General features: G+C 43.4%; 1 protein-coding gene and 2 long non-coding RNA genes across 4 annotated transcripts; 2 read left to right on the top strand and 1 right to left on the bottom strand.

The window, feature by feature from the left end:
* Positions 1-567: 567 nt before the first annotated feature.
* On the bottom strand, positions 568-4614 carry LOC311316384 (zinc finger and SCAN domain-containing protein 29-like; the record flags this gene model as incomplete). Its single annotated transcript, XM_084447225.1, has 5 exons — positions 568-1088; positions 2095-2214; positions 2731-3126; positions 3503-3628; positions 4227-4614. 5 exons carry the CDS (start codon positions 4612-4614, stop codon positions 790-792), a joined length of 1329 nt encoding a protein of 442 aa, XP_084303351.1. The 3' UTR covers positions 568-789.
* Positions 4615-6349: 1735 nt separating this feature from the next.
* On the top strand, positions 6350-8953 carry LOC311316468. The gene is made up of 3 exons (XR_014630711.1): positions 6350-6483; positions 8620-8736; positions 8833-8953. It is a non-coding gene; the product is annotated as an uncharacterized lncRNA (long non-coding RNA).
* Positions 8954-11828: 2875 nt separating this feature from the next.
* Positions 11829-15572, top strand: LOC311316467. 2 transcript variants are annotated; one of them, XR_014630709.1, is made up of 6 exons: positions 11829-11925; positions 12061-12183; positions 12280-12375; positions 14164-14238; positions 14395-14514; positions 14603-15572. It is a non-coding gene; the product is annotated as an uncharacterized lncRNA (long non-coding RNA). The 2 variants fall into 2 exon arrangements; XR_014630710.1 differs by having other exon boundaries at positions 14164-14259.
* Positions 15573-18848: the final 3276 nt, after the last annotated feature.

The following is an 18848-nucleotide window of genomic DNA, read 5'->3' as shown; positions in this document are numbered from 1 at the left end:
GGTCTGATGCGCTACTTGAACAGCTAAATATTCATTTAGCGGAGTCACATGTATTGGACATATTGTAAATTGTATTTAATATATTTTGTACTATTTTTCCTGTGATGTATTTAACACATTGTAAATTGTATTTAACATATTTTGTACTATTTTTCTTCGTGTATTGAGCATATTGTAAATTGTATTGATCCGCAATAAATCTTTTGTAGCATCTTTTGACGTGGCATTTTTTTTTTCTTTCAAAGGTTATCAGGATTTACTATTTGGCAAATTAAATGCTAAAGCCCTTGAAATAGGAAACCATGATGATGATGCATGTGTAACAAATTACAAAAGTTTATTTAATAAATGTACAATTAAAGAGGAAAAATATACATAAATACAAAATATTCATAAATACAACAATATACATGTTCAAATGTACACGAATCAGTGTTGTAATTGTATGTACATATTGGGTTACAGTAGCTCCAAGATGGTGCCGCTGATGGCAGCCATGGTGAATTGGTGCACCTTGTTTTGGTCATTTGCACTGTCCTGTCTTGTTCTTGCACCCTGTCCATTGTCTCTTGTATTCACCAACAGTCCAGAGCAATTATAATAATAGCTTTTATTTGTGTGTGCACTTTACATTTCAGCTAAACCTCAAAGTGCTAAATTCCTAGTACGTGTGAAAACCTACTGGCTACAATAAATCTGATTGAGATTCCAAGTTAAATGTTCCAACGTTGAATGTAGTGCAAGTACAAATGAGTGCAAAACAAACTATATACACAAGGCATGGGGGGTCTAGTCCAGGGGCGGAGGAACCGGGTCACGCCGGCCGCTCAGCGCCTGCACCAGCTGGCCCAGCGTCCCGAGGAAGGCTTGGTTGAAGGCTGCGGCCTGAGCGTTCTCCTCCCTCCTCAGGGCCGCCTCCAGCTCCCGGGCCCGCGCCGCGTCCTCCAGGGCCATCTGTACGTGGCGCTCACGCTGCGCCCGGTTCAGCTCCAGCTGCGCTCGGTTCAGGGCCTGCTGCTCCGCGTCGGCCGCCTGCATCTCTCTCAGGACGGTCAGGTGCTCCTGTTCTCCATGCCGTTTCCTCCTGCCTGCACGATAGTTAAGAGAAAAATAAGATGGATTCTTCACCAAAGCACGTTTATCAATTCTTTTTTGATAAATGCCTCAGGTTTGGAGCTTAAGGCAATTCACTTTTCAATCAACGCATTGTTATGCAAGTATTATGTTCAATTACCAGAGGTTCTTTATTTTAGTGCAGAAAATGAGATTGGCAGACTACAGGCTAGAAGAGTTGACGCTTGTTCTCCTGTTATATTAACTGCACTGGAGTTTGGTCTGAGAGCAACCAACTGAGAAATGAGAAAGTATCTCGATATGAACACAGATGAGTACAGACAGTATCTCGATATGAATAGACATTTCATCTTACACAATCATATTACTGATGGTATCATTTGACTCTTACTTCTGACTTGTTTTGTAGCTTTATTATGATACAGATTAGGCAGTCAGGCAGACGCGAGAGTTGCTTTAACGAGATGTTGTGCTTTACTGACGAACCATCAACACATTGATTGCAACACCGGTTGGTTGCAATCAACCGGGCTCGAGAGAGTATACACAAGATTATAAGGCCTTCCAATGGTTATATATAACGGTGCATTATGATGGACAGGAAAGAGGGTGTCTGCTATTATCCTATTGGTGGGGGACAGCTCAGTCTCAAGTATTGGGCAAGAGAGAACTGGTGCCAGACCAAGTTCACGTTGGAGCCACTGACTCATTGTTTAGGGAGCTTAAGAGTTCAGCAAATATGTTGAGCTGCACCTCACCCTGCAGCCTGCAACCAGACTGGCTGCACACCAAGGACATTGTTCCGCCGAAAACAAGCGCCCACGTGACTAGATCTCATCCACCAACAATTCTATATTCCTTTGGTCCAGAAACCACGACACTTGCTTCAAGTACATCACTAGTTGTGTGGGTACTGTTGTGTTCTGCTACTGCCTTTAATTCGAGTTTGAGTTTAATCACTCTTCAATTTCTCATTGTTAAAGTAAAAAGGTACACTTCGAGGGGTTTCGCCATGCCTACCTGTGAATACGCGCTGCTGTGTCATATTGTCGCTGGAGGCTAGCGGTGTCGGTGCTACTGCTGGTGCCAACAGGGCGTCATCGGGGGTCATTGAGCCCTCCTCGCTTATCGAAACATAGTCTTGAACAGAAAGATTAGAACTAGAATTAGACATTAGCATGACTTGTTAATAACACGAACTACAGCAACACAATACATAGCACAACATTAGCACTAGCTAGCTGTTATTTGCTTTTGTGTCGGCATAAGTCGTTGGCGAAATGTTGATTGTAGGCTTGGTTACTAGAATATTAGCTAGCCAACTAAAGAAAACAATGCTTTCAAGCAGAGTAACATTAAATGTTAAAACATTTTTACCATCTTCAACCTTAACCCGGTAGTAACGTCACACCAATTAAATTTTTTGGGGGAGAAAATGTTCATTTCCGGTTAACGTTTATTTAACCGACAAGCGCTACGGACACGCTAAAGAAGGCGGGTCTGTGGCCACCCAGCACCGCGTCCAGACTGTCAAACCACTTGCTGGTCTGCCGCTGTTATAGAGTCCAATGGCCACAAAGGAACACCTGAGCCGGTTAGCGTTAGTGTTGTAGTATTTAACATGCATCGCGTGGGCCGTAATGTTATGTGATTTACCTTCAACCGACTGGTTATCCGTTTCGTCTTCCACCATCATGACTTCCAACTTAACGTGAGCCGAGTCCGTAGCCGCTGCGCCAGAGAAGGCGGGTCTGTGGCCACCCAGCACCGCGTCCAGACTGTCAAACCACTTGCTGGTCCGCCGATCGGAGCCGCTTCTGTTGTTGTGGTCCTTGGTTTTCCTGTAGTCTTGTTTTAGTTTTTTAATCTTCTCCCGGCAGCGTTTGGCGGTGCGGTGAATGTTCCGCTCGCTTAACCTGGAGGAGATTTTTGAGTACACCTTCGTGGCTTTACCGTTGCGGGTCGCCATTTCAAATTCCTGCTGGATTTCGTCCTCAGCGCAAATGCTCAGTAAGGCCTGGACCTCGTCGTCGGTCCATCTGTCCATCTGTCCTGTCAAAGCATGTTCAATTACCACAGGTTCTTAACTTTAGAGCAGAAAATAGATTCACAGACGACAGACTAGAAGAGTTTAAGCTTTTTCTCCTGTTATATAACTGCACTGAAGTTTTGTCTAAGAACAAATTGAAAAACAATAAAAAGTATGATGTCATCTCGATATCAATACAGACAACTCAATACATACCACATATCATGGTATCACTTTACTTGACTTGCTTCAAGTACAACACTAGTTGTGTGGGTCCTAAATGTGTACCGCTATGCCTATTGCCTGTAGTTTGAGTTTGAGTTGAATTGCTCTTTAATTTACATTATGGTCTTATCGTAAAAATAAAATGGTAGCTTCCAGGGATTTTGCCACGCCTACCTGTGAAGGCATGCAGCGGTGGTGTCATACTGGTGCTGGAAGCTGCCGGTGTCAACGCTGGTACTGCTGGAACCAACAGGGCGTCATCGGGGGTCATTGAACCCTCCTCGCTTATCGAGACGTAATCTTGAACAGAAAGATTATACAAATGAATTGTAAGTTACATAAACTACTGCAACACAATACGAAATAGCAACATCAACTCTAGAAATGTAAACATAGCACACAGTACATTAGCACTAGCTAGATAATATTTGTTTTTGTGTTGGCATAAAAGATGTTGCCGGCGTGATGTTGTGTAACTGGGTGAACCGTGGAGTAGCTGGTGAAACTCACTCGTCAAAGGAGCGCTGACAGGTCTCCAAGGGGGACATCCCTATTGGAACAACTGTCAGCGTATCTGCCTCCCAAGTGGGAGAACGGGGTTCTAATCCCACCGTAGGCATGCCGAACCGTATGAGTTGCAATGGTGCTGTGACCCGGATACCCAGTGGTGCAGAGTGAGTTTGTAGGGGTGAGTGTAACCAAGTGAAACGTGGAGTAGCTGGTGAAACTCCACAAAGGAGCGCTGACAGTCCCTCCTAGAAAGACGTCCCTATTGGCACAACTGAAAGAAGCAATCTAGGCTAACCTGCTTCCACGGATCGCATTTGCGAATTGGTCTGGCACAATGGCATGACACCAGTTACATGAATTATGTGGGCCGTAACGTTATGTGTTTTACCTTTAACCGACTGATTATCCGTTTCATCTTCTACCATCATGACTTCTAATTTAACGTTAGCCGAGTCCGTAGCCGCATCGCCAGAGAAGGCGGGTCTGTAGCCACCCAGCACCGCGTCCAGACGGTCAAACCACTTGCTGGTCCGCCGATCGGAGCCGTTTCTGTTATTGTGGTCCTTGATTCTCTTGTAGTCTTGTTTTAGTTTTTTAATCTTCTCCCGACACTGTTTCGTGCTGTGGTGAATGTTCAGCTCGCTTAACGTGCAGGAGATTTTCGCGTACACCCTATCATTGCGGATCGCAGTTTCAAATCCCCGCTGGATTTTGTCCTCAGCATAAATGCTTAATAACGCCTGGACCTCGTTGTCGGTCCATCTTGTCTGCTCCATGTTCATTCACAAATCCATTTGTTTGCGGTAGGGGTGAACAGCATGGAGGTAATTGGCGGACGGCGAAGCCCTGCTGTGTGGTTTTCTTCCTGTCTGTGCCGGAAAAAGATTCAAAACGTCGGGCAAACGGAGAGCACAGCGACATCTGGTGGTTTGTAGAAATCATGGCGTTAAAGGAGTAGTAAAGGGAAAATGCATGTTTAGCCCTGTTTTAAGGTTACTTATGATCATATACAATGGTTCAGATCAAAAAGTTGATAAAACTAGCACTTTTGAGAAAGTCTGATAATTGCTCTACCACCGTTTTGGTCATACAATGGATGTGGATGGGCACCTTGAAAAATCTTTCAAAAACATGTTAAACTCTCGATTTCAAAGACAAGAAGCTCACCGAGGGGGTAATTGTGTCCGTTGGTGTTCTGACATCAAATTCGCTGCAAAGTATGAATCCTGTAGGATTTTATTGATCATTTTATGAAATCCATTGACTTGTATTGAATCGACCGTTGTAGATATGTAGATCAATCTGCAGAGGGGATTCAGGAAGCGGAACTACTTACGGTAGCTATTGTTATTGTTTATGTTGCTAGGCTACCTAGTTTGCGGAAGTTTACACACGTATGTGCTGCGACTTAATAGTTCTATGCTAAATATTTACAAAAGCCTTTCCAGATGAACTAGAATCTTACTTTATGGCGAATTATATGTCAGAACACCAACTAACACCTCGTGAGTTTCTTGTCTTTGAAATCGAGAGTTTAACATGTTTTTGAAAGATTTTTCAAGATGCACACCCATTCTCACATTCTCTGCGCTACGATCGTTGTTGGTGCCGAGAATATTGTCGTCTTCATTCGTCAGCAACAATCCGATCGTAGCGCAGAGAATGTGAGCCGGAGAATAGCCAGTCTGCGCGCTGGCCTGTGCGCATGCGTGCTGGAGCAAGTGGGGAAAGGCGTGTAAAGATCATATTACAGAGGCTAAAGACCCCGTATTTGAAAACCACAACAATGCCTCGCGTTGAGGAATCTCAACTGTCGATTCATCCAATCTGATCGATGAAAACAACCGTTTAGCGGCCGAAAATAGATTTTGAGAAGCTGCATTCCCGTTGCCCCGATCACCGTCATTACATGGATATACTGGCTCGCGCTGGATTTTAAATTTCTTCTACAGGCCTCCGAACTACACAAAAGTGATCTCGGTGAGTCAAACTTCTTATAATATGTCGTAAATAAGGTCCAGGTTGTCAAAAACGAGCATTGCCCTTTAACCTGAACCCCCTACTACAACCTCTTGCCCTCCGGATGCAGGTACAGGTCCCGGCCGCGTCTACGCGTTTTGCAACCCAGTTTAGCGATAGCACCATTGAGTTTAGGGTTAAGGAAGACCCTAACCCCTAACCCTACACCTGACCCTCACCCTAACCTTAACCCTAAACTATATGGTGTTCTTGCTAAACTGTGTTGTGAAAAGTAATCTCGCGTCCCGGCCCCTCAGAACCAGGAAGGCCATATCTAGTTTTGTACCTGTCTCCCTTCCTCCACCCGTCTACTTAGCCTGGGGCCCGTCTCTTTCGCAGTTGTTTCGCCGGTCTAGAGGGGAAGCGCCTAGGATGACGCATCGCATAATCTTCCGGTCTGGACCGGAAGAAGAACAGTTGTTGTTTTTACTGTAGGCTGCATATGGTGAAGTTTCGAGTAGATAACATTCGCGATGGCATCACCAGGCATAACACCGACGAAAATTGTAAAAGAAGATGCGAGGAGAACTAAGAGATGCGTAAAGTTACCGGTTAAGGAAAAAAGCTCTCGACGTGGACTTCCACCTGGAGATGAAGAAGACGCAGTTCAACCTCTGGAAATGGAGGTAACGTTAACAGTAGGCTAATATAATTTAAATTAATTTGCCCGAATGTCTACCTATGTTACTGTGGTTCTATTAATACATCCATGGGTGAACCGAAATGAGGGGAGTTAGCCTACAATGACAATTAGCCGATCAACTAGGCTAATTGCTGTTAAGTCTTTTAACTAGATGTATGTATATTATGTGATGTGTAGTCGTGTCGTGTATGTGTGAGTGGGGGGGGGGGCGGGGATTACGGGTTTTTAAATAGCTGAGCATTCGCGTAGGAGGACGGATATAACTTAAATTAATTTGCCCGAATGTCTGTTACTGTGGTGAACCGAAACGAGGGGAGTTAGACCATGGATGTAATAATAGAACTGGATAGGGTCACTCCATTCACTGACTGCTCGAAAGAGTGAAGCCCTATTGAACCGCGCCATCTTTGAAAAAAACGCGTCACTGATACCTTTGCTGGGGCCTTTCTCGTTCGGTGTTGTTTCGCCGGTCTAGAGCGGAAGCGCGATGACGCATCGCATAATCATCCAGTCTGGACCGGAAGACGAACAGTTGTTGTAATGTTTTTACTGTAGGCTGCACATAGTGAAGTTTCAAGTAGATAACATTCGCGATGGCATCACCAGGCATAACACAGACGAAAATTGTAAAAGAAGATAAGAGGAGAACTACCGGTTAAGGAAAAATAAAATAAAGCAATCGGATGTTGGAGGCGGACTCTACAGGCTCGAGCCGGATGATGGGGCAGGCTTAAGGCAGTGAAGTAAATAGATACCAGGCCCTCCTCCCCGAGGAGAGACTGGTGACGCGAGGCTAACCTTTGACATGCGCAGGCAAAGGTATCAATGACGCGTTCTTGTAGTCCACAAACAGATTGCGTTCATGGCTCTCCCCGCTTTCAGTTAGCGATGAAAAGCGGCTTGCTTATTAATCTACTTTCTGCAAATATATCCATTGGAAAACATATTTTTTTATCCAGGCATCTTAGTTTTAACAGTATAATTGTGACTGAACATGTTTTGTTTGCTAGTAGGTAGTATTCATTCTGTTCACAACAACGCGATGTGCAGCCAGGCGAAATAGCTCCAGGGGACCTGGTCCCAGGCGAGTTGAACAGCTGTCTACCCAGAGACGGGCTCTCTCGTTGCGACATGAAGTTCACGGCTAACCTGCCGAGCTCGAAACAGAATGAATACCACCTATTAGCAAACAAAACATGTTCAGTCACAATTATACTGTTAAAATTAAGATGCCTGGATAAAAATATGTTTTCCAACGGATATATTTGACGAAAGTAGATTAATCAGCAAGCCGCTTTTCATCGCTAACTCAAAGCGGGGAGAGCAATCTGTTCGTGGACTAGAAGAACGCGTCATTGATACCTTTGACTCCGCATGTCAAAGGTATCAGTGATACGTTTTTTTCAAAGATGGCGCGGTTCAATAGGGCTTCACTTTAGATTTAGAATCCTGGGGGTCTAGACTACCATGCCAGCCGGCCCCGCCAAGCCACCCCCCCCCCCCCAGACCAATTTATACTGGTCCAAGAGGCTCAAAGATCCCAGTGATGTGGTCTCCTTCCAAGGTCAAGGTTTGTCTCGATCAAAATGCTGTGGCACCATGAACTACCCAGCCCAGCTGAGCTGAGCCCAGCTCAGTGGCCTTGTGGTTAGAGTGTCCGCCCTGAGACTGGAAGGTCGTGAGTTTGATCCCCGGCCGAGTCATACCAAAGACTATAAAAATGGTACCCATTGCCTCCCTGCTTGGCACTCAGCATCAAGGGTTGGAATTAGGGGGGGGGCTACATCACCAAATGATTCCCGAGCGCGGCGCCGCTGCTGCTCGCCGCTCCCCCAGGGGATGGGTCAAATGCGGAGAACAAATTTTACACACTCAGGTGTGTGACAATCATTGGGACTTTAACCTTTAAATTCCCGCCATGTGACACCGTCTCTGTTAGTACCCTGTGTTCCGGGAAACTTTGATGTTATGGTTATGGTTAGAAGCCTCTTTCAATTGTATGGCACATTGTAATAGTGGCACATAATACACACTGAATCATCACTTTTTAATCATAATAATCATTAAAAATGTCAAATGTTTTTGTGTAGTCTAATACTGTATGTTTATCTTATATCAGGCTGCAGCTATGAGCCTTTTAGAAATGAGCCAGACTGCCCCTGCGTCAACCCCCTCAGCTGCGTTGACGCAACAAACAACTGAAGCCGACACTCCGACATGCCCAGAGTCTGTCCAGGTATTGCTTTTTCCCTAGCTATAACAACATCTGAAGGACTGCTGCTTTTTATGTTTAATTTCTAAAATGTATTCTACTTGTCTAATGAATGCACAGGTGGCGATAGTCTCTGAAGAAATATCTTCAACTGCACCTCACTCACCTACTGTTTTCCGTTGGAAAAAGAGAAAGGTTGCTCCAAAAGAACGGAGGGTAAATGACACAAGATCCAGTACAGGAATCAAATATCTATCAGTAATGCCATCAGTATTCCATCATGCTTGGGACAGTTGCTTTGGTCCAATACAGTATGTTTCTATCCTATCAGGCTGCAGCTATGGGCCATTCAGCATCTAACATCTGAAGGACTGCTGCTTTTTATGTTTAAAGGAGTAGTAAAGGGAAAATGCATGTTTAGCCCTGTTTTAAGGTTACTTATGATCATATACAATGGTTCAGATCAAAACGTTGACAAAACTAGCACTTTTGAGAGAGTCTGATAATTGCTCTACCATTGTTTTGGTCATACAATGGATGTGGGTGGGCACCTTGAAAAATCTTTCAAAAACATGTTAAACTCTCGATTTCAAAGACAAGAAGCTCACCGAGGGGGTAATTGGTGTCCGTTGGTGTTCTGACATCAAATTCGCCGCAAAGTATGAATCCTGTAGGATTTTATTGATAATTTTATGAAATCCATTGACTTGTATTGAAGCAACCATTGTAGATGTGTAGATCAATCCGCAGAGGGGATTCAGGAAGCGGAACTACTTATGGTAGCTATTGTTATTGTTTATGTTGCTAGGCTACCTAGTTTGCGGAAGTTTACACACGTATGTGCTGCGACTAAATAGTTCTTTGCTAAAAAAAGCCTTTCCAGATGAACTAGAATCTTACTTCATGGTAAATTATATGTCAGAACGCCAACTAACACCTCTGTGAGTTTCTTGTCTTAGAAATTGAGAGTTTAACATGTTTTTTGAATGATTTTTCAAGGTGCCCACCCACATCCATTGTATGAGCAAAACGGTGGTAGAGCAATTATCAGACTTTCTCAAAAGTGCTAGTTTTGTCAACGTTTTGATCTGAACCATTGTATATGATCATAAGTAACCTTAAAACAGGGCTAAATATGCATTTTCCCTTTACTACTCCTTTCATTTCTAAAATGTATTCTACTTGTCTAATGAATGCACAGGTGGCGATAGTCTCTGAAGAAATATCTTCAGCTGCACCTCGCTCACCTGCTGTTGTCCGTTGGAAAAAGAGAAAGGTTGCTCCAAAAGAACAGAGGGTAAATGACACAGATTAAGGCCCAATCCCAATATCCCCCCTTAGCCCTAGCCCTTGGCCCTACCCCTACATTCTGCGTGTTCACGCATAGGGTAGTGTGTCCCATTCCTTTTATCTTTGAGGGCTAGTGGACGTTCAAACAGCCCTCCAAAACTAGGGTTTTCAGATGCTGATTTGAAACCGAGGGGTAGATGAAAATTCACACAATGCTTTGTGAACCGAAGCAGTGATATGAAACATGGCTGCCGGTGCCGTGAAAAACCATGGTGAAAAAGCCCAATATTTTCGCAAATAATCATTAAAAAAAAAAAGTAAAATCCATGGAAAAGCTTAGTTTAATATAGATGCAAAGGAACATGTCATTGGATCGTTATGACACGCATTTCAGAAAAAAATCGCTATTTGCTGTACGATGTCAACGGCATTTCATTTCATTGTGTTTTGATGTTCCAGTAAGTTACTGGTAGGCTACGGTGCAATGTTGAATCTAATCTAATCAATATAACTTTGTGTAAACAAACATTTTTGAGTGACAGTTGATTCCATGTCCAGTGTATGAAGTCCGAATAATAATCCAGTAGGCTATCATTTTTCTGCTCTTCCCTGCTCATCTAATATCAGTGCATTTCTATGGGCAGGACTAACGTTAACAGCCGATGTGTAAACATGCTTCCTAGCTGTACAAGTGATTAATCTGTTTTGTTTTGTCCTGGAATTTGGTCAGATGTGTCACTATAATAATAGTAATCATACTGTAACATCCCAGGGACTCCACAGAAAATAAGGCAACTAATAATAAAATTTGTATTGAAGACGTAGCGAGTGGTGTCTCATTTCTTAGGTAAAGATTTCAACCCCTATCCCTTGTGGCTCCGTTCTGAAGGGCCACTACCCAGTCGAGGGCACTCCAAAACTAGGGTCTAGGGTTAAGGGGGGGTATTGGGGTTTGGGCCTAACATAAATCCAGTACAGGAATCAAATATCTATCAGTAATGCCATCAGTATTCCATCATGCTTGGGACAGTTGAGTGATGTGTGCTTTGGTCCAATACAGTATGTTTCTGTCCTATCAGGCTGCAGCTATGGGCCATTCAGCACAGACACTTCCTGCCTCTGCATCAGCCTCCTCACCTGTTGTAAGGCAAAAGACAACTGAAGCTGATACTCCACCACCGACATGCCCAGAGTCTGTCCAGGTATTGCTTTTTCCCTAGCTATAATAACATCTGAAGGACTGCTGCTTTTTATGTTTAATTTCTAAAATGTATTCTACTTGTCTAATGAATGCACAGGTGGCGATAGTCTCTGAAGAAATATCTTCAGCTGCACCTCGCTCACTTGCTGTTGTCCGTTGGAAAAAGAGAAAGGTTGCTCCAAAAGAAAAGAGGGTAAATGACACAGATTAAGTCCCAGGGATTCCACAGAAAATAAGGCAACTAATAATAAAATTTGGATTGAAGACGTAGCGAGTGGTGTCCAATTTCTTAGGTAAAGATTTCAACCCCTATCCCCTTTGGCTCCGTTCTGAAGGGCCACTACCCAGTCGAGGGCACTCCAAAACTAGGGGCTAGGGCTAAGGGGGGGTATTGGGATTGGGCCTAACAGATCCAGTACAGGAATCAAATATCTATCAGTAATGCCATCAGTATTCCATCATGCTTGGGACAGTTGAGTGATGTGTGCTTTGGTCCAATACAGTATGTTTATGTTTCTGTCCTATCAGGCTGCAGCTATGGGCCATTCAGCATATAACATCTGAAGGACTGCTGCTTTTTATGTTTAATTTCTAAAATGTATTCTACTTGTCTAATGAATGCACAGGTGGCGATAGTCTCTGAAGAAATATCTTCAGCTGCACCTCACTCACATGATGTTTTCTGTTGGAAAAAGAGAAAGGTTACTCCAAAAGAACAGAGGGTAAATGACACAGATTAACATAGATCCAGTACAGGAATCAAATATCTATCAGTAATGCCATCAGTATTCCATCATGCTTGGGACAGTTGAGTGATGTGTGTCCAATACAGTATGTTTATGTTTCTGTCCTATCAGGCTGCAGCTATGGGCCATTCAGCACAGACACTTCCTGCCTCTGCATCAGCCTCCTCACCTGTTGTAAGGCAAAAGACAACTGAAGCTGATACTCCACCACCGACATGCCCAGAGTCTGTCCAGGTATTGCTTTTTCCCTAGCTATAATAACATCTGAAGGACTGCTGCTTTTTATGTTTAATTTCTAAAATGTATTCTACTTGTCTAATGAATGCACAGGTGGCGATAGTCTCTGAAGAAATATCTTCAGCTGCACCTCGCTCACCTGCTGTTGTCCGTTGGAAAAAGAGAAAGGTTGCTCCAAAAGAACAGAGGGTAAATGACACATATTAACATAGATCCAGTAGAGGAATCAAATATCTATCAGTAATACCATCAGTATTCCATCATGCTTGGGACATTTGATTGATGTGTGCTTTGGTCCAATACAGCAGGGGTTCTCAAACTATTTGGGGCCAGGGACCCCTTACGGCAGAGAACATTTTCCAAGGACCCCCTCATAATCGTAACACTAATTCAGCATAAGCTTACCACCACATTTGTACTCTTAGATGCCATTGAAACTGGTTGTATTCTAAAACCTTTTATGAAAATTTGCTCGATGGTAGAGGATCATGTGTTGAGGCAATGGAGCAAGTCTCACATCAATTGGCCAATAGGGGGCGCAATAGCAGCCCACTGAAATAGCGAAATTTGAACAGGCATAGCTCATGTCCCATTTGATGTAGAGTCATGAGACTTTGCACAAATATGTATCTTCTCACAATGAACAAATTTGCCTCAAGAACCTATAACTTCCGGTTATGTAGATTTTCAGCTATTTTGCATTTTTTGAAAAACGCTTAAAATCTATCTAACTCCTAGAAAGTTTCACCAATTCACATGAAGCTCGGTAGACAGAATCTAGGGATATTTAAAGTTTCATCTCGGCACATTTTTGAAAAGTTGAATAAAACAGAAACTATGAACCAATGAAGATTGCAGAGGGCATGGCTGTGCATGGCTTTTCACGTAAAGGGGTTTTATTTCTGAAGGGTTGTACAGAACACCACAAATCTTTGCAAGCATGTCCGTACTTATAACCCAAGGCTAGCCTTGCATTATTGGCCCGATCAAAACCAATGGGGGCGCTAGAGAGCTCATTTCCTGTTTAGGCCTAACCCCCAGGCCGATTTTTCCGAAACTTGGGACAATAGTACCAGAGCGTATGTTGAGGTAGGTTGAGAAATATGAAGCAGATTTGGCCACAGGGTGGTGCTATAACAAGCCAAAAATGCTTAAAAATGGCTAAAACACAATTGATTGCTGTAGCGCCCCCTGTGGCCGGATGGGGCTCATCTTGCTTGTAAGGGTAGGCCATGGCATGCTCTATAACTTACGTATCGGATACGAAATTGTCAGATTAAATTATAATGGTGACATAATTGTTTTTGTGCAACAACACCCCTTTGCGCTTCCATTGTATTTTCATTGACATCAATGGCTAGTGGTAGCTCAATGGTAGCTCAACTGTGGCTATGGCACATTTCGCTTGTTGGCTTTGATGCGGAATGGCTTGGCCCCGTTCATTGCTGCTTGCAGCTATATTTAAAATTGCATTTGAACTGAAAATAATAACAGCAGCAAGATGGCAGACATTTGAAATAGCAGACATTTAAGTATCAGCCTACTTACATTAAGTAAATGCATCAACTTTTAAAATAAAAATACATTTGAAATGAGCGGTGTACTGACATTAAGTGCATCAAGGGGGGTGGGGGTGAGGCGGACGCAGTTCAGCTGAGGAGGGATGAGAGATTCCAGGGCCAGCTCATCCAGACACGGCTCTGACTGACAGGCCTGTCACAATCACGTCAGAGTTTCTATTGGCCCAAAACTAACGTGTGATTACATTTAAGACATTGCACAGTTTGGCGCAAATTATTTATATGAAATATGCACTTTTTAAATGATACAGCACAATTTTATAATTTATAGCTAATTATTTCACGGACCCCCTGGCTATTAATCGCAGACCCCACTTTGAGAACCACTGATCTGACGGACTGCTGCTTTTTATGTTTAATTTCTAAAATGTATTCTACTTGTCTAATGAATGCACAGGTGGCGATAGTCTCTGAAGAAATATCTTCAGCTGCACCTCACTCACCTGCTGTTGTCCGTTGGAAACAGAGAAAGGTTGCTCCAAAAGAACAGAGGGTAAATGACACAGATTAACATAGATCCAGTACAGGAATCAAATATCTATCAGTAATGCCATCAGTAGTCCATCATGCTTGGGACAGTTGAGTGATGTGTGCTTTGGTCCAATACAGTATGTTTCTGTCCTATCAGGCTGCAGCTATGGGCCATTCAGCACAGACACTTCCTGCCTCTGCATCAGCCTCCTCACCTGTTATAAGGCAAAAGACAACTGAAGCTGATACTCCATCGACATGCCCAGAGTCTGTCCAGGTTTGTCGTCTTCACTAGTTTTGAAACATCTGATGTTACTGCTTGTTTCATTTCTAAAATGTATTCTATTTTTATATTTAATGTACAGGTGGAGATCTTTTCTGAAGACACATCTTCTGCTTCACCTCGCTCACCTGCTATAAAGCGTGTGCGCCCGAGAACACGTACAGTTGTTAAGACAGGTCTACATCAGAAGATAGCTTACCACATGGCACAGGGACAATACTCAAGACTGGCAAAAGACATCTTGACAGTACCAGGAATTCGGGACTGTGTCATTGCAGAGTTGATGAGAGATATAAAAAGAGAGTGTGCAACTTTGACAGGCCCTGCATTCGGCTCCATCTTGCGTAAAACGTCTCCACAGTCACTGAAGACTTTCTGTTGGGAAGATTTGCTGGGGGAATGGAGGAATAGTGCACCTACATTTCTGAAATTCTTGCAGTGCGCTGCTGCGGTGTCCTTAGATGGGCCCACACCTACTGACACCTCAGAACAAAAGACCAAGAAACGTGTCACAGCTATGGCAGGAGCAATGGTTCTGCATGCACGTTCGCGACGCATGTGTGCACCAATGGTGCGCAACTCATTACTGTTAAGACGAGCCAAGGGATTTGTGTCACACAAACAGACCCTGCTGAAACTCAAAGGAATGGGTGAAACATACGATAAAGATCTCCTTCAATGGAAGAAAGACACAGGTAATGTGGAGAATAGTAAAGACGGTTGAATGCTGCGGTGTCACGTTTCTTTATTTTGTAGCACTAACAGAATAGAACAGTTACTTACCACTGCACCAGGAATGTTATTGTTAGTTACCTAGGTAACCGTGGGTTCCTGTTCCTGCTGGTCTGTTTTGGGTGTATTCTCATTCATTCACTAAATGGCTGCTGCCGCATTCCATAACGTGTTTGTGATTCATTGATGTCATCCATCATTACTGGCGCTGAATCACCGTGTGCACTTCATCCACGGCCATGCCAAGCAAACGATTTTGGAACATAGGGGTTTGCAGCACATCTCTCCAGTACTCATTCCCAAAGAAGGTCTCTGGTGAACCAAACACAATCGAGTCTCCCCGCGCAATCCCTTCATCTGTGTCCGTGTGCTTCCCAGCCAAGGCGGCAGAAATGCCTTTGGAGATCAAAAACTGGACTTGATCTTCCATTATGGAAAGCAGTGGACAGATAACAACAACAATTCCTTCAGCTGGCTTTTTCAGAAGCCGGTCGGCAGGCAAGCAAGAACATCTCTACCTTCTATTAAATTTTGGAGGCCAAGACGCTGCAGTGGCTTCAAATGTGTGATATTATGTATCCGGGACACTTCTTCCATGACTTATTGAAATATTTCTTCAGGTATGTCCATGTCTTCTTCCATCTCTCAGTTGCCTCGCATCGAGCGGATCATGCGATGTAAATAAAGCAAGCGGAGGTAGGAGGCTGGCTCTACAGGCTTGAGCCGGAAGAAAGGGCGGGCTTAAGGCCGGGTAAGTAAATAGACACCAGGCTCTCCTCCCCGAGGAGAGACTGGTGACGCAAGGCTACCGTCTACTGAACTCTTAACCACCACCTCCCACCCACCTCTCCCTACTCCAGGGGAATGGACTGGCTTATATGCCTCCGCCATTACCGGCCAACAATGTCACATGCATACACTTACACACAACATGCTGTAGTGGATTAGGACATGACAGTTCTACTGACCATTGTGAGACCATCTCACTGGAAGGTTGGAATGTGGAGACAACTGATAAGGACCCCCTCAGACCTAACACATCCTGTCTCCCCCTACCCCACGACAGGCCAGGCCACATTCCAAGCCAGACACACAGTGGACAAAGGAGTGAACCTCTTTGCCTTGTTTTTGCAATAAAATGAAATCGCTTTATCCCAACCAGGTGATGCAAACACCACGTGAATAAGCCCGGTGAATAGGTCAGGATTGTTCTTTATTCTGTTACGTTTTTATTCTGTGGATTTATTGTACATGTAATTTACTGTATTAATGTGTCTTGTAATTTACTGTATTAATGCGTCTTGTAAGCCCATGTGGGCTGGGCACCTTTTGGTGCATGACGCAGGAAATAAACCAATATCATCATCATAAAGTCATTGTGCTGATGCATCATATTTGTATGCAAGTGTTACTGTGTGTCATAAATCACTGATTCTGTGCTGCTTAATCTGTATAGCCATGTTTGGTATCAGTCTGAAGCTAAAATCATGACCCGGGATCCAAGCTTTGTGCCGGTTGATAAAATCAGCCTGTATCCATGCTGGACTGCTACCTAAGATCTCTTGAGTCGACACAGGGACTTAGGAAAATACTCTTCAACGATCCACCTCTGGCGAGAGCCGAGGTTTTGAATGAGATATTTGTAACTTGTGAACTCTGAAACTGAACTTTGAACTCCACGAACATCAACTTCGCACAGCAACGCTACTATCACTGTTCCAACGGGAGTGCGGGCGTGCTGCCCCCTTCATCGAACTGAGCGACCATCACGCCACGTGCCTCTTTCCTTCGTTGAGCCAGACAACCTCCGGACACCGCGCTTCACACACCACTGTAAGGTCGACATCCATGCGTTCTCTTTTGATGTGTGTGTGTGATGCCAAGTGTTGATTAAGGTTAGAAGGTTTGTGTTTTTCCATCTATTATTGAATTGTATAATTTCAATAAACATTATTAATTTTTATCACGTCCGAGCGTCATCACATTATTTTGGGTCACTTGATTGAGTCAAGAACTCCTCCTGCAGACTGAGATTGATAATTAAATTAGACTATTGATAAAGGTTATCTTGTTTCCTTGTACAAAACAGGGTGGTGCCCCATATACAAGTTGATTTAATGCATTAAATCCCTTTTCCTTCATAGTTGTGATAACCGCGGTATAATCATAAATTATACCAAGTCATAGTCATAGTTCTAACCCTAACACGCTACAATGCACATACACACAAATACACACACACAAGCACTATGCACTGTATGCACTATTATTAATGTATCCTTATTTTAATCTGTAAATGTAATGTTATGTAATATATATGTATTCTGTGTCTGTTCTGTGTTATGTCTTGTATGTGTTATATTATGTCTTGCACTCCACAAAAGAAGTTCCTAGCGGAAAAGTACTTTGAATTGAATATGAATTGAGGTTGAATTGAGGTTAGAAAAAAAAGAGGAAAATCATGTTTTTTATTTTTGAATTTTCTATGGTTTTTATGAATGAAACGTGATTTTAAAGGTCAGAAAATCAAAATAAATAATGGGAGAGATGTATACTAAATTTGTGGATAGTGCAGAGAGAGCCTCCCCCCGCAGGCATGAATGTATTGTGCGAAAACTTCATAAGGTTAACTAGCACCAGGTGCCACCAAGCTAACTTAACTGTGTAACGTTATGGGCTAGCTAACGCTGCCTTGCAAAATGGACAAATATTGGTGGTTCGGGGGATGTCAGTGTTTTCAGAGGGGAGGCCTACTTTGATGGAGTTTATGTACTAGAGCATGTCCATCCTGACAAGCAGCGAGGGTGTGTGCGGTGCAAGGGAGGAGCTTGTGTGTGCACACTTGGTTTATGTAATACTATAGGCCTGTAGCCTACCTAGGCCAAGGCTGCATAGCATTTTGCTGTAGTTAAACAGTAATAAGTGATGCAGTTAGCCGACTATACAGCAAGCATATCTGCACTAGGGCTTAAACCAGAATGGGACCTGGGGAAGCACAACTCACGCGGGAGATCATGGTGGATGCTTAATGAAACTGATATCGTATATGCATTTTACTATTTCAAACCAAGTTTACAGTCACTTTGATTTTGGCCAATAATCATTAGTAGGGGTTTTAATTTGTATAACAGGCCTACACTCCAATAGCAGCACCTAGAGGTGAGGTGGAATGGTGAGCTTGTTCAGTAGGCTAACTGTACGTACACTCATGTAATATATCAAATAACCACTGAATGCAATGCTTACAGCTTTCACCAGAGGAAGACTTATTTTGGCCTTAAAGCAATACATCGCGATATTTGGACCTTTACAAACATACACACACACACACTCAATGTACACACACGCGCGCGCGCGCGCGCACACACTCACTCACAGCAAGCTGTAGGCTACCTGTACATGCAAGTGAAACTTTTATTTCAGCGCCATCTTACGTCTGTCTGAGATTTTTGTTGTTGCTACCTGGTGGAAATGATTCAGAAAGAATCTAGATTCAGACTGAATCTAACGTTTATATTTTTTTACGAGTTTATTGTAACATTATGTTAACCTAGCCTACTAGACAGCTATCATAGCTAACGCTAGCTAGCTAGCAG

The sequence above is a fragment of the Borostomias antarcticus genome (genome assembly GCF_949987555.1).
Source record: "Borostomias antarcticus genome assembly, chromosome: 12".
NCBI lineage: Eukaryota > Metazoa > Chordata > Actinopteri > Stomiiformes > Stomiidae > Borostomias > Borostomias antarcticus.
The sequence above is the reverse complement of the archived record's forward strand: the minus strand, read 5'-3'. Positions and strand labels throughout refer to the sequence as shown.